A 23,472-nucleotide genomic window follows, 5' to 3' on the forward strand; every position below is an offset into this window, starting at 1 on the left:
AAGAAAGAAAGAGGCTTTCTTAGCACTCCTTTACCCCAGACATTCAATTCACAACTGGCAGGTCTGGGCTGAGGCAGGTGGGGGTGGTCCAAGTTTCTGGGAGGATGAACTGAAAAATACAGCCAGCATTCTCTGACGTCCGAGGGTGGGGCCTGAGAGCTAGTGGGTCTGGCTCCAGAAGAAACAGTGCAAACAAGGCTATCTGAATAGTAAATACCGACTCAGAAAGCAGGATGACAGAAGAGCCTGACAAGCCCAAGCACAGGGCAGCAGGACAAAAAAAAAAAAAAAAGACACTGCATAATTATTTTAATGAGAAGGGGGTGTGTGTGTGCTCAGTTGCTCAGATATGCCTGACTCTGTGAGCCTATGGACTGTAGTCCACGAGGCTCCTCTGTCCATGGGATTTTCCAAGCTAGAATACTGGAGTGGGTTGCCATTTCTTACTCCAGGGCATCTTCCCGACCCAGGGATCGAACCAGAGTCTCCAGCATCTCTTGCATTGGCAGGCGGAATCTTTACCACTGAGCCAATGGGTAAACGGTGCTGGAATGGCTAAACAAACACATGTAAAACATAACACCCAAAGCACAACCAACCAAAGAAAAAAACAGACCAATTAGACTTCCTCAAAATTAAAAAACTTTTGTGCATCAAAGGACTCGCAAGGGGCTTCCTTGGTGGCCACAAAACGGAGAGGAAACCGAGTATTCTCTACCCCATTTCTAGATCATGTGGATTTTCGTAACCATCAGCATAACAAGAGCAAAATCGGAGGCTCAGCTGGGCTTCAGCTGCTCATCTGGGATGGTGGCAGTAACAACAATCATATCAATGGTGATAGCTCTCCATGCGTGTGAGCCACTCTTTTAAAGCTTTACGCGTGTTAGCACTGCCGTGTTTACTGGGACAGGTTTTACTCTCTCACAGCCAAGAGAGCACAAGCAGCAAGCAGTGAGACGGCTGACGGCAGAGCCACCCGAGGGGCAGGGAGCCTCTCCACAAATCTGAGAATCTGACTGACGGCTCATGAAGGCGACAAAAGGCCCCTCGGCACTGGGAGGGACAAGGTCCTGGAAAGTGGAAGTGCCCCTCCACCACCTGGGCAGCGACAGCCTGGCTGCGACTGGGTGGAATTTCTATTTCTAATATCAGGACAATAAGGAAGCGGCTGCCAATACTGCATAAAGCTCGAGAACACTAGGCGGCGATGGCTGCGTTCCAGCTGAGCCATTAAGGTAGACGTAGAAGAAAGTTCCAGGTAGAAATGCCACTGGGAACTCACAGGACACACTGAGAGTCTGAAGCTGATACCTAACCTCCTATCACTGAAGGCAGGGTCTTGCCAAGCTGGGGCCAAACTGCATCCACTTACGACTTCCCTGTGACACGCTCGGTTCTGTCATCTGGGCTTCGCAGTAATGAGACGTTCGTTTCCCTCATCCTTGCACCTCCTCCAGCTATAGTCACTCTATGATCCTGTTTGGAATTTATTTTTTTCTTCTCTCTTCATTTTACTGTAACAGAGTCTGGAGATTATATATTACAATGCTTATTAATATTTTCTTAAACTATATATATATATATATATTTTTTTTTTGCGGGGAGGGCTGCTCCGGGTCTTACCTGAGGCACACGGGGTCTTAACTGTAAGCAGGTGGGATCTTTAGCTGTGGCATAAGAACTCTTAGTTGTGGCATGCAGGATCTAGTTCCCTGACCAGGGATTGAACCCAGGCCCCCTGCACTGGGAGTGTGGGGTCTTTGAGCCACTGGACCACCAGGGAAGTCCCTAAAGGATGTCTCTGAAGAGGAGATGGGACGAAGCTAAGTGTGGGAAAAGGTGGGTGACGAGAACGATGCACGTGACAGGGCGGAGCAGGAGCGGGAGAAGAGGAGAGCGGCATGGGGAAGGAGATTCAGCCCAGACACAGCTGCTACTGAGAGCATCACCAGGATTCAGCGGAGGAGAATTTCAGGATTCAGAAGGTGGTACAGAGAAATTTTCCCAGCTACATGCTAATTCCTGCATCCAGGACAGATTTAACAGATAAACACCCAATTTACACACTGTTCACGTAAATATAGTGACGTGAAGTCACTCAGTCGTGTCCAACTCTTTGCGACCCCTCGGACAGTAGCCAACCAGGCTCCTCCATCCATGGGATTTTCCAGGCAAGAGTAGTGGAGTGGATTGCCGTTTCCCTCTCATGTAAATATAAATGCTATTAATAACTACAGCCATGTAGGACAAATTAAAATAATTCACGGCAAACACCACGATCATGCTAGGCACACCTGAAATAACGCGGATGAGCGTTTTTACATTTTGAAGACACAGCAAACGTTACGGCAGAAGTGCTGCCTCCCTAAAGTCACCCTGCAGAGTCCATCACGTCATGTGACTGCCCACACCAGACCTAGCAACTGGCCAAGGGCAATGAGTCCAGCTCCAGATCCAAGCTGCTCCTTTCCTGCTTCCTCTCCCTGACGGTCTACAGCTCCTGGACTCCACACTTCTGACCTCCCCAGTTTATGGCAAAAAAAAATTTTTTTTTTTACTTTATTTGGCCGCCCCGGGGGTCCTAGTTGCAGCCTGTGAGCTCTTAGGTGCAGTAGGAGGAATCTAGTTCCCTGACCCAGGGGTCAAACTCAGAGCCCCCTGCGTCAGGAGCATGCGTGCTTAGCCTCTGGACTGCCAGGGAAGTCAGCTCTTCCTTGACGCTCCTGGCAGCATTTGGCAACGCTGACCCCTCCCTCCCTCCCGAGACAGCTTCTCTAACTTTAGACACTCTCCTGGCTGCCAGCCACACACCTTTGGCCACATTTTCTCAGCCTTTCCACAACCTGCTCTTCGTCTGGCTCCTGCTTTCAGCGAGTGGCTCTGTGGGTCCCCCGGCTTGCTCCGAACACCCCCTCAGCCAGAGTCCTGCTCATTCTTCCTCTCACACGCTGCACCTCCTCAGCCGCACTGCCTATGTCTGTGAGACTGAGTCGGGCAGGTGTGTTCTGGGGGCTTTAATCCTCCCAACAAGCCTCTGAGGTAAATTTTATTACCATTTTCAATTTCCAGATTAGGAAACAGAGACACAGGAGCGTTAAGTAACTTGCCTGAGGTCACACAGCTATTAGGTGGTAGCTCAGCTCAGTCGCTCAATCGTGTCTGACTCTTTGCAACCCCAGGAACTGCAGCACGCCAGTCTTCCCTGTCCATCACTGACTCCCAGAACTTCCTCAAACTCCTGTCCATCGGGGGAGAGCTGCATTCACACCCAGGTGGCCTCAGCCCCAGGACAGGCCCACTATTCTCTCACCTAGGCCACTGCAGCGGCCTCCTCTAGGCCTTCCGACTCTGCCTCGGCTTCCTCTAATTCTGCACGCTGCGGCCCGAGTCAGCTCACTACAACACAAGCTCTATACTGGATCAGCCTCGTCTTCAGGATAACGCCCACACTCGGGAACCTCCATAACCTGGTCAGTGTTTCCTTCTTCGACTTCACTTGTTGGCTTCTCAGCCTCACTTTAATCACCTCCCTGAAGGCTCCATCAGCCACGGCGACAGCCCCCTGCCAGGCTTCTGTACGTCCTCCGACCTGCCGAGAATATGGATCTTTCCCTTTCAGATTTTACTTTTTCTGATAAGCCTTTTCTGACCTCTTAAAACTAGACCACTCACCTCTCCTTTGAGTCCCAGTAGCAGAAATCTTTAGAGTACTGGTGACATGTCTGCATTTTTTTTAAAAAAACATTCACTTGGCTTTGCTGGGTCTTAGCTGCAGTACACTGGATCTTCAATCTTCTTTGTAGCGTGAGGGATCTTCAGTTGTGGCATGCGGACTCTTTGGCTGAGGCATGTGGGATCTAGTTCCCTGACCAGGGATCACACCCAGGCCCCCTGCATTGGACGCATGGACCCTCTGCCACTGGAGCATCAGGGGAGTCCCTCTCTGCACTGCTCTGCCTGTCCACTGATGCCTGACCTCTCACAAGGTTGAGAACTTCTCTAGAACAAGGACCTGGTGGGGTCCCTGTTGCAACTTCAGCGCTCAGCTTAGTGCCCGCCTATGAACAGCATTTGATAATCACTGAGCTGATAAACCTTTATCGTCTGTGTCAGATTTTGTGGTTGCTGCTGTTAGTCTCAAAGACTTGTCTCATTCTTTGCAACTTCACGGACTGCAGCACGCCAGGCTCCTCTGTCCTCCACTATCTCCCGGAGTTTGCTCAAGCTCATGTCCGCTGAGTCTGTGATGCCATCCAACCATCTCATCCTCGGTTGCCTCCTTTTCCTCCTGTCATGCTCTTCAACACCTACTTATGAATGCCCCTACATTGCTTTTATTTTCAAACGTTGTTAGTCTGATCTTTATAACCAGATTGTAATTTTCTGAAAAACAGCAAATGTACTCAGTACTTCTAAGTGGAGGTTAGCGACACAAAAAAGGACACGTTTATTAAAAACTGACAATTATTCAAGGCGTCATGAATGTCAACAACTCAGTGATGCTGCTGCTGCTGCTGCTAAGTCACTTCAGTCGTGTCCGACTCTGTGTGACCCCACAGACAGTAGCCGACCAGGCTCTCCGGTCCCTGGGATTCTCCAGGCAAGAACACTGGAGTGGGTTGCCATTTCCTTCTCTAATGCATGAAAGTGAAAAGTGAAAGTGAAGTCGCTCAGTCGTGTCCGACTCTTCGCGACCCCATGGACTGCAGCCCACCAGGCTCCTCCGCCCATGGGATTCCCAGGCAGGAGTACTGGAGTGGGGTGCCATTGCCTTCTCCTACTCAGTGATGCAGGCACTGTTTTTCTCTCTCTCTCTCCCATGTAAGGAAACTGAGTCAGGGAGTTTAGTAGCTTCCCTACTAGCAGCTAGTGATAGAGCTGGGACTTGAATCCTGACGTTTGTGTTTGTATTCTCTACCCCTACAGTGAGAGGCTAAGGATACGTGGGATTACATATGCTAAGTAATTTGTTTTTCAGTCGCTCGGTTGTGTCTGACTCTTTGCAACCCAATAGTCCTTAAGGCTCCTCCGTCCATGGGGTCTTCCAGGCAAGAATCCTGGAGTGAGTTGCCATTTCCTACTGGAGGGGATCTTCCCAACCCAAGGACTGAACCCACATCTCCTGCATTGGCCAGGTGAGTTCTTTACCAAGGGAAGGCCTTGGATGTTTTATTGCTTACCCTTAAAAAATTACTACTCTCTGTGGGCTTATTAGACTCTTTCCTTCACATATTTTGCTTTTCCCCTTTGTTTCAAATGTTTGTTGAACACTTCGTCATGTACCAAAATGTACATAACCTAACTCACTGAAGGCCAAACTTTAGAAACACCCTTGGAGTTTAGCTCTTTTGACTGGACTATTATTTCCTAACAAGCTTCATAAAATCACCCCCCTGTTCAGTTTGTGACTGTACACCCAAACACCTCTCAGCAAAATCTCAGCGGTCACTTTTTCCCTTTCTGGCCGTGCTGCGAGGCATACAGGATCTTAGTTCCCCAACCAGGGATCGATATCAAACCCGTGTCCCCTGTAGCAGAATCCTGGAGTCGTAACCACTGGGTCTCCAGGGAAGTACTTACAGCCCCTTTGATAGCACATCATATGGAGAGAATAGCTGCAGTCAACTCATTAGATCTCATCACAGATTTTTTTTAAACCAACACTTTGGCCCTTGAGAAAAGGATTCTCAAGCCTTTTGACAGATTGAAGCCTTTCTTAGAGCTAAGTTCAAAGCAAACTGCCCATCCTTCTTGGGAAATGCTCTAGAGGCTTCTTTCTGAAGTAATTCGATAGCCTTGTCTCTCTGGATTCAGTTCAGTTCAGTTCAGTCACTCAGTCATGTCCCATTCTTTGCAACCCCATGAATCGAAGCACGACAGGCATCCTTGTCCTTCACCAACTCCCAGAGTCCACCCAAACCCATGTCCATCGAGTCGGTGATACCATCCAGCCATCTCACCCTCTGTCGTCCCCTTCTCCTCCTGCCCCCAATCCCTCCCAGCATTAGGGTCTTTTCCAATGAGTCTACTCTTCGCATCAAGTGGCCAAAGTATTGGAGTTTCAGCTTCAACATCAGTCCTTCCAATGAGCACCAGGGACTGATCTCCTTTAGGATGGACTGGTTGGATCTCCTTGCAGTCAAGGGACTCTCAAGAGTCTTCTCCAACACCACAGTTCAAGAGCATCAATTCTTCTGTGCTCAGCCTTCTTCACAGTCCAACTCTCACATCCACACATGACCACTGGAAAAACCATAGCCTTGACTAGATGGACCTTTGTTGGCAAAGTAATGTCTCTGCTTTTGAATATGCTATCTAGGTGGCTCATAACTTTCCTTCCAAGGAGTAAGCGTCTTGTAATTTCATAGCTGCAATCACCATCTGCAGTGATTTTGGAGCCCCCCAAAATAAAGTCTGACACTGTTTCCACTGTTTCCCCATTTATTTGCCATGAAGTGATGGGACCAGATGCCATGATCTTCGTTTTCTCAATGTTGAGCTTTAAGCCAACTTTTTCACTCTTCTCTTTCATCAAGAGGCTTTTTAGTTCTTCTCTGGATTAGCAATGATTTAACATGAAACCAATAGTGAAACATCCCTGGAATAGTTAGTAAAATAGGAATATTATATTCACGTTATCTTCAGGAAATAAACAATCCAAAGTGACTATTTTGGGTAGCACTGTATCACATTATTATTGTAGTAATACTTCCAGAAGAAATCTGAAGTTTCGAATAACTATAGGTCACAAAAAATGACCAATATTGCGCCAATACATGAAGCAAAATTCAAATTTGGATCCTAAGGGAAAAAACAAGACATCATCAGTGATGATGACAGGCACATCTCTGAACTCAATCTGATTTCCCTGAGGAAGGGAGGCACTGAGCCTATTATAATAGAGTATGCCTTTGAAGGACTTAGACACGAGTCCCTCAGTCTCAAAAGAAAGCAAACCACTCTGATACACGTCTTAGTTACAAGGGAGAAAAAGCAGAGATGACTAAGCTGAAAGAAATCTCTTCTGGCCTGTTTTTTATCTCTTTCAGGCAGTACTTTTCCAGATAAGTTGCACAGCACAGAACATGGTTTTGCTGTATATCAAAGTGTGTAAGTTAGGGTAGACAACAGTTCTTTAAAAGGAGAAATTAGATGATAAGAGCAACAGGTAAAGCAGCTTTGGGCTCCTGAGGAGAAAGTCCTGGCACTCCTATATGGGCACAGTGGATAATCTGAAAATGGTTCAAGTGCTGGCCTGAGCACAGCTGTCTCTACTGTAATCAGGAGGAGAAGTATTATGATCCAGCAGGAGCATCTCATCAGATAATAACTGAGTGCTCACTGCTTACAAAAGCAACAGATTAGATGCTGAGGGATCGATCCAAAAGAATCTCCTGCTACTCTGAAATCAGAACTGCATCCTCATTTTCCCAAGCTGATACAGTTTATGTAATGAAATAAAATATGTATCATACATCTCTTGCAGTGGTGTAAGAGTACTTAGGACTCACAAGGAAAACTGCGCAAAGAACTTCCCCTTCAGTCTTTTCCCTGTAAAAATATCCTCCTTGAAAACAGTGTAAGCTTTCTTTAGCAAGTGAGGTACCACCTCCTTACTCTCCCCCTCTTATCCAGTTTCACTTTTTTTATAACACTTGAGACCACCTGACATTTTTACAGATTTGTCATTTCTTTTTAATCTAGAATATAAGCTCCATGAAGGTAGATATTTCAAATATTTTGTTCACAGATATCTTCTCGGTATTTCAGTATACAGAACCTTATCTAACATGTACTTATAGGAGGTTCTTAAAATTTTTGTAAAATTAAAAGTGTTTAAAAAGACCCCTGAATATGTCAGAATTATTAAAGTATAAAAATTTGGCATATCTGTGTATTTATGTCTGTTATTCCCAGTGGACACCAAGTCAGGAGTCAGAGGACCAGAAGCTTGTATAGAGATGGGAGAGCAATTGCAAAAACAAAGCAATGTGTCTTATTTGATGGATGGACGGAACCCACTGTCACCAAACTTCTACAAAGAGTCAATTCATTTCATCTCTCTTTCAATTCAACCCATCTCTCTGCCCTTTCTGCATCTGAATCTGAGTGTAGTGAATTCAAATTCACCTCACATTAGTTGGCTTAACATTAGCTTCTTTCCCTGAGAAAACTTTTGAAACTTATGTAGTGAAGTTTTTTGTTCCCCTCCTCCCTAAATTACTGCCTGCAAGATGCAAGCCCTCAGATGGAAACCGTCTCCCATTTCTATTTTGAGACTCGCCTGAGTCACAAGGTAGTCTTGGCGAATCCCTCTGCTCCATCCCTCAGTTTATTGAGGCTGCCTGGGAACAGGCGCTGCCAGCCAGACAGGAAGAGGGCCGTGTTGCCTAACTCCAAAAGGTCTCAGGCGTATGGATGTGGTGACATTTAATAATGCATATAAATCGCTGCAGATGGATTTCCCACAGGGTGGGGGTGGGGAAAGGGCAACCACTTTCCTTAACTTCCTCTATATGAATTCATGGCTGGTAGAAAGGCCAGGCTATTAAACACAGCTGAGCAAATGTCCCAATGTCTTCAGGACATGTGTTTCCAACTAAAGAGACCCCTAGTGGGCTCCTGCTATATATGACGCTCCCAAGCCCCGAAGAGAAGCAAAGGAATGTGACTGATATGACTGGCAAAGTTACATTGTTTTTTAAAAAAGAGAGAATCAGTGTTTATAAACATGTATAAACCACAAGGCCCTTTTCTTTTTTTCAAGAATGGGTTTAAAGAGCTGCTCCCACCTGGATTCTCTTATCTGTGTCCCATCCAGTCTCGAGTTCCTCCAAGCTGTGTAGCTAACATGTTCTCCCTAAGTGGTTCTGCCTTACTTACTGACTGTAATTCCAAACTCCCTGAGCCCCCAACCCCCAGAGATGCCTCTTGACAAAATTATTCTTTATGTACTCACACAAATGTAAACAGAAGAGATGAAAGGCCCCGGTATGCAGGCAGTGCACATCTCAAGCTGAACCACTGCTAAGCACAGCCTGAACTTTTCTGCCTCTCTCCGCTTGGCTGAGTTCCTCTCTTGACTCAGGGCAGAGTGATGAGCATGGCATAGGAGGCTTAGGACCCAGGGGGCGCCTTTCAGCCGGAAAAATAAAAAAAAACCACCTCGCTGCAGCAAGCTTGCTGGAAGCTCCCAGTTCTAAAGAGAGGCTGTTTACCAGAAGCACATAACAAGAGCAGGTCTGACTGCAAGGCTGGGAACGGGAGGCAGAGCCGCCGCCTAGGGGGACCCGGCTGGACTCTGGTTGGTCAGTCACCTGCAGGAGGAAGGAGGTGAGGATGCTGTTGGCCTGGGTGCGAACAATCCTCGTCAGCAACATGCTCCTGGCAGAAGCCTATGGATCTGGAGGTGAGATTACAATCTTTCCTTTCTGCAGCAACTTAATGAAGCAGAAAGGGTGATGCTTCCTATTTTCCAAGCAGGACGAAGACAGGAAACGGAGCTTGAGGCAGCTTCCTGTTGTCCCGTGAAAGCTTTGTTGGTTTTGTTTTTTTCTTTCTCCTTTCCCTGCCTGGAGCTTGCAGCTCCATCTTTGCCATTAAGAACAAAGGCAAATAATCGCTTTCTCTTTTCGTTTTCTTGCCGGTGGCTCATGAGTGGATGGAACTTGGGAGTTCACCTCCCCCACTCCTAAGTCCTGTTCTTTTCGGGGGGCTTTATCGGGTGTCTCTAGAGCGCTTGCTCTCCTTACTCAGCCCCTTCCTGAGGCCCTCCTGCTGAGGGGAGTGGGAATTTGGAGTCATATCCAGGCAGCAATTAGGCAGGTTCCCTCCATTTGAGGTTCTCTTTTGCCTGACTGGATATAAAGGCCTTTGTAGGATTCTCTTGGGAGGGAATGCTGCCTGTGGAAGTTCCACATCCATGGAGACTAGAACCCCAGAGTTTACATAACACAGAATGACAACACAGGGATGGATTTGGGGTCCTGCCACCCCCTGATCCAAAATTCCCACCGTCTCCACAGACGGTCCTGAACCCAGGGCTCCCCTGCACCTTCCTCCAAAGTGGTCACAAGCTCCCGAGCAACAACCCCTTGCACTTGTGCAGTGCTTTTCGGCTTAAAAAAAGAAAAGAAAAAAGCCAACACTGAGCAGAGGGGGCCCGACACCGGCTGGGGGCTCTTCACTCGCCCGCCCTCCCTTCTCTTTCCGGCCTCACAACAGCCCAGCGAGGCAGGCGGGGTTTTCCACCTGAGGGCAGGGTCTCCCAGCATGGGTGGGCCCGGGCTCCCCTGCCCGCCACTCAGTGTTCTGTCGGGGGCTCCTCTTCCTCATAGGCTGCTTCTGGGATAACGGCCACCTGTACCGGGCGGATCAGCCCTCCGCCGCGCCGGGCCACCGCTGCCTCAACTGGCTGGACGCGCAGAGCGGCCTGGCATTTGCCCCAGAGTCGGGTGAGTGCCCGTCCCGGGCGGCGGGAGAGCGGGCGGAGGCAGTGTCCCAACCCCGGCCTATGGTGCCTTCTCTCCCGTCTCAGGCGCCGGCAACCACAGCTACTGCCGGAACCCGGACCAGGACCCGCGCGGGCCCTGGTGCTACGTCAGCGGCGAGGCTGGAGCTCCCGAGAAGCGACCTTGCGAGGACCTGCGCTGCCCAGGTACCCGCCCCAGACCCCGCGCCCAGGGCTTCCCGGAGCTGTCGCAGCACCCGCCGCGCACGTGCGGCCGCGCGACGCCGGCCGGCCCCTCCCCGCCCCGCGCTGTCCGATTGGCCAGGGCTGTCTCCAGGCCGCGAGACCCGAAGCTCATTGGCCGGCGCCGCCGCCCGGAATGAGCTCATTCTCCGCGAGCGCCTAGTAAACAACCGTGGGCAGCTAGGCCCCGCCCCTCGACCGAGCTCGGCGCCAGATCGCCGCTGGGGGAGCCCCGGAAAAGTGTCGTTGGTCCACGCCCTTAGCTCGCCCCTCGGTTTAGGAGCCGGTTGGTATAGTGTCTGCTGTGTGCTAGGCACTCTTTCACAGCCCCGCTCCACCCAGTTTGCGGGATCTAAGATTAAAGAGAAGTTCAGCGACTTACCAAAGGCAGTGGCAGGGTCCAGATTTGAATCCAAGTTTCTTGGACACCAGAGTGGCTCCCAGGGCAGCAAGGACGATTCTCTAGGTTTAAATGGGATATGTAAGCATGTAACATAGGGATTGGCATAAAGTGTGGGCTCAGCAAATGCGAGCTGTTTAGAGGAGTCACGCATTGCCTCTTGGCATAGAGGTGAGCTGAGCTGGGCCTTGGAAGACGGCAAGAATTTGAGAATATGAATACATGGGAGGCAGGTGAGGCCCTTTCTCACAGCCTTCTTTGTCTTGTTCCAGCTGTGGTGCAGCCTTTAGGCCAGATCTTGCCCCTGGGTCTTGATTTCAGTGTGTACAGTGCATTCTAAGATGGGCCCACTCAGCTTCCCCCAAACTCAGGCCACTCTCTGATGAGAGCTGTTTTCCCACTTCACCTCCAGATACCACTTCCCAGGGCCTGCCAACCTCCACGACAGAAACTGAGGAGGCTGCTGAAGTGCCAGGAGGAGATGAGGTGTTTGCTCCTGCCAACGCCCTGCCTGCCCGGAGCGAGGCTGCAGCTGTGCAGCCAGTGATTGGGATCAGTCAACGGGTGCGGGTGAACTCCAAGGAGAAGAAGGACCTGGGAACCCTGGGTATGACTGCCTGCCTCTGTCCTTGTGGAATTCAAGGAGAAATATCTGATTATCTGGGGTGGAGCTAATGGGACCTTGTGTCCTGTCCTTGGCAGGCTACGTGCTGGGCATCACCATGATGGTGATCATCATTATCATTGGAGCTGGAATCGTCCTTGGCTACACCTACAAGAGGTCAGTAGCTTCTTTTCTGGGCTTGGTGAGAGAGGAGAGAAAGGTATACAAAGTCAAACCAGACTCCTTTGTGGCATTCTTACCTATAAAGGAAGTGAGGTCTTGGATGCAGAGACTTGGTTCTAGTTTTCACCAGGTGGCCTTGGACAAACCCTCTTCTTTGGTGCCTTTACTCATCACCCAGAAAGCCTGATGAGGTAGGGATTCTTACTCCCCGTTGTACAGGTGAGGCGGCCTTCATCAGAAGGGTGAAGTAACCCGCTCAAGGTTATACTGTCCGGGAGTGGCTGGAGTCACATCCAGCTCTCTTGACACTGACATTCCCTGTTGTCGGGTGTGGAAGCATGTCTGCTGTGGAAGTGGGTGGCCTTTCAGAAATGAGGCTGGGCTCTCATCGTGGGGACTGGGAGATTGAATTCTTTCTGTGAGTTATAAAATTCTGCTCCTAGAAAAGGTTCCCAGCCACTGCTTTTGCAGTTGGGGCTTGAATATCCTGAGCTGTGAGCAGTGGGATCTCTTCTAGGACAGGAGGAAAGAAGTGAGTTGAAGTGCGTGATGATAATCGAGTTGTGCCCATTTTTCCAGCACTGGTTGACTCTGGGAAGATTATTTGCAAAATGCTGGGCAAAAATCAGGGGATTTGACTTCCATTCCGGAGTATCTGTGATATTTCTTTTCTGTAGTCTGGGAAGGCTTCCTATAAGGGAAGTGATGTGGTGGCCTGCGTTTTCCAGTGGTGAGGACCACAGCCCCAGCGGGTTATCCAGTATTAAATAAAATCAAGTTGCCTCTAGAGTGATGCAGTCAGCCTTGTTTTATAGATGGAAAAGGGGACATATTGGTAAGAATAATAACAGTAATAGTAGCAGTATTTCTGAAGGCCAGGTACTGCTTCAAATGATACGTGTACTTTAACTCAGTCCTCACAATCACCCCCGATAAAGCCAATTATATTTACAGATAAGGAAACTGAGACTTCTTTGAGGTCACACACTTAGCCTTCGGTGGAGCTAAGTCTCAGTCCTGCCACTGACTAGCAATCTGCGTGACTTTGGGCAGGGTGGTTCTGTTTTCCACTCCAGGGCACGGCTGTCGCTGAGACGCTTGACTGCCTGGCCCAGAGAAAGAGGTCAGGAAACCATAGCTGTTTCTCTTTTCTGTAAAATGTGGGCACACTGCGCTTGTGCTCTCCAGGCTCCATCGCGTCTCTGATCTTCTGTGATTCAGGAAGCGCAGGTTCAGAGAGGGGAAGTGTTGACCTGAGGGTCTCCTGTCCCCTAGCATAAGGTCGCTGCCCTCAGCACGACAGTGGATGGGGCAGGTTCAGGAGCACCTGTTTGTCATTTCAGGGAGTTAAGGGGAATGATGGGAAGGCCCTGGTTACAGTTCGCAGCTCAGACCCAAACCGTGTTGGCTGAGTCTAGATGTTGAAATATTTCCTCCTCAGCCACTGGATAGCACTGGGCTTGCCTTCAGCTTGTGACAGTGTCCAGGCCTCCAGGTGCTTGAACTGACTGCTAAATGTCCTTAATCGTGAGCTCAGTTCTCAGGCCAGAGGAGGAAGCCACGCCTTTTGCTTCTAGATCTGCTCCTCTAGGCTGTCACAGGAGCGCCCCGAGAGCCTATATTTACTTTCCTGTAATCTCAGGGCGAGGCACCGAGTCACCAGACTCCTAACCACCGGACCACCCCTTTCCTCAGCAAAAACGCCCCGAGCACAGCCTGTGCAACAGGAAACGGCTTGTGGGCTGGAGGCAAGCGCTCAGCCCCACTCTCTCCCCAGAGTCACAGGACAGTGTCCTGGAAGTGCCGTGGAGCGCAGGTCCTTCCACTTCTCTGCACCTCCTGTCTCATCTGTTCCGTAGAGCTGTGTCCCCTCTCCATGCACACCCATGCCCACCCCAGGTTACCCTGGACTAACACCAGTCAGGTTAAATAACCACCATAGCCACCTATACTTTCTTAATAAGACCCATTTGAGTGTCCTTCCCTGACGATAGCACCAAAGCTGCAGGACCACACTAGAAGGACCACTTTTACACCATTTCACAGTGAGGAGCTGAGACCGAGAGGAGTTCAGCAGTGTGTCCAAGCTACATGGCCAGTAAGGATTGCCAGTGTCTCCCTAAAGTCCAGCAAGGCTCAGGAGCTTCGTGCCAATTTGCTTTGGATTGCATAAGACAGTACGGGCTTCCCGGTGGCTCAATGGTAAAGAATCCTCCTGCCAATGCAAGAGATCCAAGTTTAATCTCTGGGTTGGGAAGATCCCCTGGAGGAGGAAATGGCAAAGTATTCTTGCCTGGGAAATCCCATGGACTGAGGAGCCTGGCAGGCTGTAGTCTTGGGACTGCAATAGAGTTAGACCCGACTGAGTGAACATGCCCAGAACCTTTCAAAATAAAACAGAAACTTTCAAACTATAACAGCTGGGCTTAGAAGTCAAAAGAGCCAGGTTCTGGAACTGTGAGCAGTTCTGAGTGTGGCACTGGACAAGTCATTTGCCTTCTCTGCTTCCCTCAGGTGTAAAATAGCATGGGGGCAGGTCAGCGATGATCTGCCCAGCTCTAACACTTCCTAAAGACAGGCAGTACTAGGTTCAGATCCCAAATCCACCCTCTGTGTGAATAAATGATGGAGCCTCTCCACTTCTGCTGTCCTGTCCCTGAAACAGAGATCCTAGTAGATGCCGCATAGGTTTGTTGTGACGATCAAATGAGTGTAGTCTGGGTAGACAGCTGGTGTTCCTGACCTTGGCTGCCGTGAGGAACTTGTCCTGAGCAGCAGTGTGGCACAGCGCCACTTCTGACGGGGACGAGAACAGTGCTCAGAGTTACGTACGTAATAATTTGAGGCAGCCTGTGTTGCCTGAAGGAGGTCCTGGGTGCCTCTATCACCCAGCAAGAGGATGTCAGATACAGACAGCAGCTCTGTGCACTCCTGCTTTCTGGCCGGCCCGGCCACCAGGCCTGACCCTGGAGCAGTCAGGATAGAATTCCTGAAAGCTCTGAATCTGAACCCTTCCAAGGGCCAGGAGGCTAACGGGAGGGAGTTTTCCCCTGGCCAGGAGGGGCGGGCAGGCACCAGGCTTCCTCTCGGGAGGAAGGGAGGCAGGTGGGAGCGGGCAAGGGCTCAGCCTGATGGGCCCCTGTCCTGGTTGTCTGGTTCAGGTGGCCAGCCTGCAGCTCCCTGCCCCGAGCGCAGTGTCTGTGCTCTGGCTCTGATAAAAAGGCAAGGGGAAAACTGTCAGTCAACATCGCCTCCGCCCGCCCAGGAGAGGAACTGAGTTAGTGAATGAGTCTTTTGTTCTATCTTGGCTGTCAGACAACAGCCTGGATGTCCTTATAGGTGGTGAGAAGGGGCTGAGCTGCCTCAGGGTCAGTGCAGCCATGCTGGTGGCCTTTCTGAGACCCCAGAAGGAGCTGGGGGCTGCCGTGGCACCTCTCGGACTCACAGGCGCCATTAGCAGGAGGCATGCGGGGCTGAGTGTGTTTTGAGGCTTCTAAATGGAAGAGGCTGCCATCCGGACTTGTCCCGGCACTTGCTCCTTGCATTTACCCTTGGCTGAGCTTCAAGCCCAGCTCTGCCCCATTATCCACATTGATTTTTACCCCCCCTCAAGACTTGTGTGTGACGCAGCCTCACCATTATCAACAGCCTGGCGGACCACAGCCAGATGCTTGGAAAAGGAGGCAGCTGAGGCAAGCCTCAGCTTCTTCGGCTATAAAATGTGGATGACACGCAGTGCTGGGTGGAAATGAGACAAAGATGATGCATGTGTAAAGGGTGTGGCATCCAGCCGGTGCACAGGTGGCCCTTCTCAGGGTGGAAGGTGGGAAGGCCACTTCCTGGCACCTTAGTGGTTCCTTGGGAAGCAGGAGTCCCTGCTTTCCTTCTTCCTTCAGCAAAAGGAAATTCAGGCCTTGGCTCAGGGCTCTGGGCACGTACTCTGCTGCTTTTGTAGATGGCCTTTGGTTCTCTGCTGGCTTGTTTGTGGGCTCCCTTGCTGTTCAGTCGCTCGGTTGTGTGTCTTTGCGACCCCGTGGACTGCAGCACACCAGGCCTCCCTGTCCTTCACTATCTCCCGGAGCTTGCTCAAACTGATGTCCATTGAGTCAGTGATGCCATCCAACCATCTCATCTTCTGTCGCCCCCTTCTCCTCCTGCCCTCAATCTTTCCCAGCGTTGGGTTTTCCCAACGAGTCGGCTCTTTGCATCAGGTGGCCACAGTATTGGGGCTTCAGCATCAGTCCTTCCAATGAATATTCAGGGTTGATTTCCTTTATGATTGACTGTTTTGATCTCCTTGCAGTCCAAGGGACTCTTCCTTAATAGAATTAAATCCAGGCTTTCCAAGTTTCTCCTGACATGGGCAGACTGTAGTTTTCTGTTGTATGCCAGAGGCAGAGGTGTTTTCTTCTAGGTGGCAGTAGCTGTGACTGAGAAGTGCCCAGGGGCAGAGCGAATCTCGGGCCGTGAGTTGGGGTGCACTTGCTCCAGGCAGCCGTGTCCGCGTGGCCCTCCTCAGCCCTCCAGGGGCTCGGAGAGCTCCTCTGCTGTGGCTCGGGGTGTCCAGTGCAGAGCCCGATGAGGACGGGCAGGAGCTGCAGGCTTACACGCAGAGACTTGGCCACCCAGGGCGAGTCGGGGGCATGAGTGCACAGGTGTGCCACCTGTGACCCAACAGTGAGGAGCAGGGGTGCGCGGGGCACACGTCATGCTCAGGATCTCACAGGATGTTAGGGGTCCTAAAGGTTCTCAAGTCCGGCTCCCTGTTTTACAGGATGATGAAGCTTAAGGCCTAGAGCGGAGGGCAGGGGTCGGGGTCACATAAACAACACTCACTCTGGCTGTCCAGTAGGAGAGTTCCCGTGGGAACCCAGATTAAGATAACGTTGCCTGGTGAGTCACATCACCTTCAGGGCAAATCGCAACAGCCCTCTGTGAGCTTTTTAGCAGTCCCATGGTTTTCGAAATGCTTTCCCATCCAGTAGTCTTGCCTGGAAAATCCAATGGACGGAGGAGCCTGGTAGGCTACAGTCCATGGGGTCGCAAAGATTCAGACAGAACTGAGTGACTCCATTTTCATCATCATATTTGGAGTCAGGTATCATTCCCAGTTCAGAGATGATGAAACCAAGGCTCCCCAAGGCCGAGTGTCACACAGCCCAGGATGGGCTGGTCCGGGGCGGAGAACTGGTTGATTTAAAGACAATTAGGAGGCACCTGCTCTTTCCCCTCCAGTGCCTGTGTCCTCAGCGTCCGTGACTCTGGAAACCTTTGTCCTTGCACCTCCCTGGGTGATCGCTGTGTCATCTGTCTGCTCTCAGCTGTCTCCCTGGGGACTCTGAGGCAGGCCTGTTTGCCGCACCAGGTCATCCATCAGCTGCTTGCTTCAGGGCCTCTTCGGGATGGGCTCCTTCCGGGAAGATTTCCTCTGACGGCTGAGCCGTGTCTGATTGCTGTGTTAAGAGGATGCTGACCTGGGTTCTGGCGTGCAGTGTGCCAGGCGCACACCACACCCTTTGGCTTGCAGTGGGTGTGGCTGGTCCAGTGGAGCGGACGGGACATGCAGTCGGAAGACTGGGTGGGTGAGGCCCTGCCCTATCCTTTTTGTGGGGGGGGTGACCCTGATGAGGTCAGAACTTCTCTTGAGCATCAGCCAGAGTCCAACAGACTTGGGCTCGAGCCCACCGTGCCATTTGGAGAGTTCAGCTTCTTTGGACTTACTTCCTCATCTATAAAATGAACGATAACACCTAATTGTTAGGATTCAGAATGAAGTGAGGCGCACGTCAAGCCCTCAGCATGGAGCACTTCATGTCAATAAAATGGGGTAACACCTCAGCCTGATTGGGTCACGGAGTACCAGAAGGCCTGTGAACACTCAGGGGTCCCATGGTTGTGTCCTCGTTTCCCGTCGACCCGAGCAGCCCGCAGAGGCTCCTTGCCCACTGCACTCGGAGGGGATGGTCCCTCTTTGTAGCCAGGGCTCACACCTTCCGGGGAGGGGATGGTCCTCATTTCCAGCCAGAGCTCACACCTTCTGAGACTTTTGGATGAGGCGTCTCAGAACAGGATGGTCAGGTCAGTTTTCTGGACAGCTTTATGGGTGAGGGCTGAGGGTTTTTCTGGGTGGGTCCTGTGGTGCCTCGTTTTGCTTTAATGGTCTCTTTCGTCCCCACCATCCTCAGGGAGCCCCACTGCAGCTGAGGGAGGGTCGTGCTCCTGTCACCCCCATCTCACAGACAAGGTTTAGGAGCTCCTTGCTGAGTTAAGGCAGTCTGGAAGAACAGCCCTGCTTGGCTGTGACTGCAGCCAGCCCCTGCCACGCTTCAGGGTGCTGGCCTGCGAGCAGGCTGTGCGGGAGGCACAGCCCGACTCTTCCCTCTTCTCCTGCCAGGGGCAAGGACCTGAAAGCCCAGCACGAGCAGAAAGCGTGTGAGCGGGAGCTGCAGCGGGTCACCCTGCCCTTGTCTGCCTTCACCAACCCCACCTGCGAGATCATGGATGAAAAGACCGTGGTGGTCCACGCCAGCCAGACTCCAGTCGACCTTCAGGAGGGCAGTGCCCCCCTCATGGGCCAGGCAGGCACTCCAGGCGCCTGAGCCCCCCCACGATGGGCAGGAGCCCATTGCAGAGACTGGTGCGGGACCACCTACCCCCGCCCCTACAGCTGGGAGGAGCTACACTTTCTATTGTGGTTGAAACCCCCCCTTTTTCTGTTTGAACCCGAAGACAGGAACAGGCGGCCCTGTGGGCTGAGAGCGAGGCTGGGCAGTGTCCTGCAAGGCTCGCTCTCCATACCGTGGAGCAGGGTTTTTCCCACGGATGGGGACAGCAACAGCCCCCGCAGCAGCGCTGTGACAGGGGCTTCCTGTGCCCCGGAACCAAACCAGGGACGGACAGGGGGCTCCCCCAGCTCCCCTGTGCTTCATTGTGCAAGGTGGCCTCAGCCTCAGCCTCCCCACGTGCTCGCTGTGGGTCTGAGGGGCACGCGCTGTTATTCACAGTTCTGGTCACGTAGGTCAAGAGGCAGTGTTTAAAAAATGTATTTAGTTTTTTCAGTATTTAGGACGCAGTCCCCTCCTCACCATTTCTGGGAAATGGAAACGAGTCTGTATGAAAGTCAGCACTGTGGGTTGAGCATAGGATCTAGGCAGAGGCTGCTGGCAGTGATGTGCCTTGAGGACTGTAGGCCGGGCCCAGGGCCCCAGGGCTCCTCCTGTTCTGAAAGGAGAGGAAGGGAAGAATGGCACTGAACATTCCACTGAGGAGCAGAGTGAGGGATTCGCAGCTGCCTCAGCCCCCAGGGCCTGAGCGGGCCCGGGGCACCCCCGACGGCCTCCTCTCAGGGTGCACAGTGGCCTCTCTGCATCCCCAGGGCTGAGACAGCAGCCAGCTGACCTACAGGAACAGCGCTGTGGGTGGGGCCTCGTGACCTGCTGCTCAGAGATTAACCAGGAGACCCGCCGGGAGGCAGGTGACGGAAGGCCTCAGGGCCAGCACCTTCCTGTGGTGAAGCAGGGTGAAGGTCACGACCCCTAACTTGTGAAACAATCGAAGACCTATTGGAAGAGACCTTAGGGCTCCTGACGCCTTTTGGACAGAAGGGGTCCGAAGAGAGTGACGCTCAGGTTCGAAGAGGAAGCTCCCGGCACGGTCAGCCTCGAGCCTGTGATGGCACACTCGGGGGTCTCAGCAGAGCTAACCTGGCCACAGAGCTTCCTTCCCAAAGCCCTGCCACCACTGTTCACAGAGGCCGGGTTTGTGGGGCTGTCTGTCTCCAGCAGGCTATTCCCAGAAGTCACCTGCTGAGGGGACCTAGGCCTCGGGGGGTCTCTTGTTGGTCATGATGCAGAAGCCATGACCGGTTTCTACTTTTCTATGAAAGCATTTCTGTGTACATGTTTTTATATACCTCATTCTGACACCTGCGAATAAAAGTGCAGGAAATGGCTCTGCATTTGACTCAACATAAAAAAAATCCATACTGCCAAGTTCTTGTGGGGTGTCAGGACACTCCTCAAAAGCTGGGAAGCGTTTGATTACCTTGTCAACACATGCAGGGTGAGCTCTGCTGTCTGTCCTTCCCTTTGGTCCACACCAGGAGCAGCGGCCAGGTGGTTGGTAACTGAAGCGTTGTCACCAGGAAAGCCTCTCGGGTCAAAGCTGCAGGAAAGAGGCTGTGCAGCATGGCAGAGGGCAGCCAGTCACTGCAGACCCTCTCCCCCTTAGCATTCTTTAGAGGTTAGGAATGGGCTGGAGACAGGGTTGGGGGATGGGGCTGCTGCAGCAGCTGGAGGAGGGATGGGTGTACAGGGGTTGATGGGCTCCCAGGAGCTGCTCTGGGCCGAGGGAGGTCCCCGCAGGGTGACTCCTAGGGCTCCAGCAGAAGCTACCAATGGCAGTTTTTGGGGGGCTTTTTAGCAAGGATTTCACAACAGGTTCTCAGCCTCTAGGAACACCCAGGGTGACCTCTGCCTGTATCCAGTCACCACTCTATACTGCTGCCAGCAAGGGGCACCCTAGTATGTGTTTTTCCAGGAACCAGATCTTGGCCCTGACTCCAGCCAGCTTCAGGAGAAACCACCTTTGGGTCTGTGGACGCGTGCTGTGCCCAGGATCCCATGAGCCAGATCACATCACCTGGCCCAGCCGGCACCCCACAGGCCCTGTGTGCAGACACAAGAAACAGGTTTCCCCTTGAGCTCTTGGAAGGAGACACCAGGGGCAGGGGTGATGAGCACACACTTCCTCCTCCGTTAAGGTGGCAACCCAGCCCTGCAGTGAGGACTCCAGGACAGCCGGGCAAGTGGGAGTGCGCGGACATTGGAGGGCGGGCCTGGGTGGCCCTGAGGGGATGGCATGGCTGGGAGGCGGTGGGTCACCTGCCCTGAGGCCTGGCTGCCTCCGTTGGGCTGCACACGTCCCCTGGAGCAGGCGGGTGTTCTGTGTAAGAGGTAGGGTCAGAGCACGCGAACCTCTGCTGTGGGGTCACATGGCCAGGGCCTCAAAGTGGCTAGTGCACCCTCCACGTGAATCTCCCTGAACCAGGCCGCAAGGCGCGTTCTCACTCTGCACCATCAGTCACGTTAACTGCTTAATTTATTTGGTCTGCTCCACGGCCCGGTTTGGGCCCACCACCCCCACTCCTGCGGGGACCACCGAGGCAGCACCAGCCGCACAATGCCGGCCTCCCTGCTGCCAGGAGCCCAGGGCACTCCACACCTGAGCACAGCCGTGACAGCAAGGACTCTGGCCAGAGGCAACACCTAGTCCCACAGCTCATCAGGTCTATGTACAGCGTTTCACGTATCACCCCCACAGGTACAACACCAAGACAGTCTGAACGGCAACCGCCTTCTCCAGCATCACCCAGCCGCCCCCACCCCCAGCACAACCACTCACACCGCAGTAAGGTCCCAAACCCACTCCTCACTTAGCAGATATGGTGCAGGGTCAGCCCACACCCCACATGCTGGGCCTGCCATCAGCCAGTGTCCTCCAGAGCCTGCCCCACACAAGCCCAGGCTCCTGGATGAAGCACACGTGAGCGTGCAAATGACAGCAGCCAGGACACCAGGGCTTTCGTGGGCGGGGCCTCTGCCTTCGGCCTGGGTGACTGCTTGTCGCCGGCAGGAAGGACGCGCCCATGAGTTCCCCGCCAGTCCAGAGCTCAGCGTGAGAACACAAGTGGAGGCTCCCCCTAGAGCCGATGGGGCCCCGGGGCCCAGGAGGCGAACAGAAACCAGCCCTGCTCCTGACTCCTGGCCGGACCCACCACAAACCGACCAGGAGACGCTTTACAGCCCACTCCCTCAACGCTGCCCAGGGGAGGGCGGGACGCGCCAGGGCCAGGGAGCACTGCGGTAGCTTCCCGTCCTCGGACAGCCGCACTCTCTGCCACACTCCACGAGAAGTCCTCCTGCACCGGCCGAACCAGAGGCGTCAGGGTCCGCCAGCGGTGCACCTGGGAGCCTGCCCAGCAGGTCCAGGGTGCGCTGGTTAGTGTCAGCAAGGGCCTCTGGGAATCCACTGCCAAGGCGCTCCCGAGTGGTCACGAGTAACAGACTCCTCCTGGCTCAGGGACCAGGCTTTGTTTTTCTTCACAGCTTCCAGGCGAGTGTTGGATTTATGGACAGTAACTGGGCTCCAGGACCTGTGGGGACGTTTCCCTGGTGCTGTGCCCGCTTGCCTCCGGGGACGTAGGAGGATGGCCAGTCCTGCTTCCGAATGAGCTGCCGATCCCCGGGAGGCGTGGCCGGCCCTGCCCGCAGCAGGGATGGGCGCAGAGGGGGCAGTGCTGGCTGGGGGAGGCCCCCGGAAAGGGGTTGGGCCAGGGCTAGGGAGGTGAGTCCCGGATCAGGCCGTACTGCACGCTCACGGTGTGGTCCAGCTCCTCCAGCTCTGCAGGCAGTGGGATGCCCAGCTCCCCCAGATACAGGGACAGCGCCTCAAAGCAGTCCTCCAGTTTGGAGAATGCCGGTCTAGAAAGAGGAGGAGGAGACAGGTGAGTTATGGGGGTGGGCGCGGGCAGTGAGGTGGCAAGGAAGGCACCCAGGCCTGTGGCTCCACCACTTCCTGGGTGTCTGACCTTGGGCAAGCCCTTAACCTTGGTGTGCCTCAGTGGGAAGCAGGGTCATATGGCTGCACAGGCTGCTGCAAAGATGAGCGGTGATAACGCAGGGAGAGGTGGGTCTGGCTCGAAGGGGCGGCTTGGAAATCAAGTCCAGGAGAAGAAAAGCCCCGTCCAGGTCTCAGAGAAAAGGCAATCATCACTGGTGGGTTTGGACTAAATGCCCTTTCAAAGATCCTTTCAGTCTTGAGACTGAAAATCGTTTCCATATCGATGGGATCTGCCCCGGGTGGGGCTTCCCACAGTCTTGGCAGCTCACCCCAAGGAAAGAGAACGCCTGGCTCCTACTGCCCTGGAGACAGCTCAGGTCCATTCCCCCATCTCCTCCTCGATTTTGCTTAAACATCTTGTCACCTTCTTGGCAAGACCTACTCTGACCACCATCTTAAAGATGGTAACTTGCACCCTGAACAACCCTTTTTGCTTGGCTTGAGTCCTTTTCCCATAGTATCTGTCGCTTTCTCACATATTAAATACATGTTCTCATATACTAAAGATAATTTTAAAAATATTTCTTTAAAGGAAAAAGTTGGCTAATGCATAAAGATGCTCATTGTAATGCCTACTGTAAGCAGGAACTGGAAAACCCTGAACATCTGCACACGTATGTTCCTACAGTCTCCTAGTGAATTTCACAGTCAACAGAAATGATCATCTGGAATACTGTGTAGTGACAAAAACGCAAAGCAAAACGTCAGACTTTCCTCTATTTAAGATAACTGTGAAAAAATGTGTTTGGACATGGACATGGGAACATGGAAACTTGAAGACAGTGTTAGCATGGTATATAGGTTTGGGTGAATTTCCTGCTGTTAAAGTTTAACGCTGTCTCTGGGTCACTTGCTACAACACCCCGGTCTCCCTCCCTGCCTACTGACACGTCAGGGTCGTCAGGTGGCTTCAGTGGTTGATGGCTACATCCGTGAGCTCAAGGCTTTGGCCACCCTGCGCCTGGGAAA

At 52.5% G+C, this 23,472-nt stretch overlaps 2 protein-coding genes and 1 long non-coding RNA gene across 4 annotated transcripts in view; 2 read left to right on the forward strand and 1 right to left on the reverse strand.

Annotated features, from left to right (window-relative positions):
• On the forward strand, positions 9,185-19,840 carry PIK3IP1 (phosphoinositide-3-kinase interacting protein 1). The gene is made up of 6 exons (XM_018060956.1): positions 9,185-9,412; positions 10,341-10,457; positions 10,541-10,660; positions 11,509-11,703; positions 11,799-11,877; positions 18,278-19,840. Exons 1-6 carry the CDS (start codon positions 9,343-9,345, stop codon positions 18,480-18,482), a joined length of 786 nt encoding a protein of 261 aa, XP_017916445.1. The 5' UTR covers positions 9,185-9,342; the 3' UTR covers positions 18,483-19,840.
• The window catches only part of LIMK2 (LIM domain kinase 2), an 85,989-nt gene continuing 83,481 nt past the window's right edge, over positions 20,965-23,472 (reverse strand). For both annotated transcript variants that reach the window (XM_018060949.1, XM_018060950.1), the window contains one exon: positions 20,965-22,364. In XM_018060949.1, coding sequence (XP_017916438.1) covers positions 22,220-22,364 — 145 coding nt within the window. In that variant the 3' untranslated portion in view covers positions 20,965-22,219. The remainder of the gene's footprint in view (positions 22,365-23,472) is intronic.
• LOC108637845 lies at positions 22,339-23,336 on the forward strand. Its single transcript, XR_001919348.1, has 2 exons — positions 22,339-22,387; positions 22,505-23,336. It is a non-coding gene; the product is annotated as an uncharacterized LOC108637845 (long non-coding RNA).

Source organism: Capra hircus, chromosome 17 (assembly GCF_001704415.2).
Source record: "Capra hircus breed San Clemente chromosome 17, ASM170441v1, whole genome shotgun sequence".
NCBI lineage: Eukaryota > Metazoa > Chordata > Mammalia > Artiodactyla > Bovidae > Capra > Capra hircus.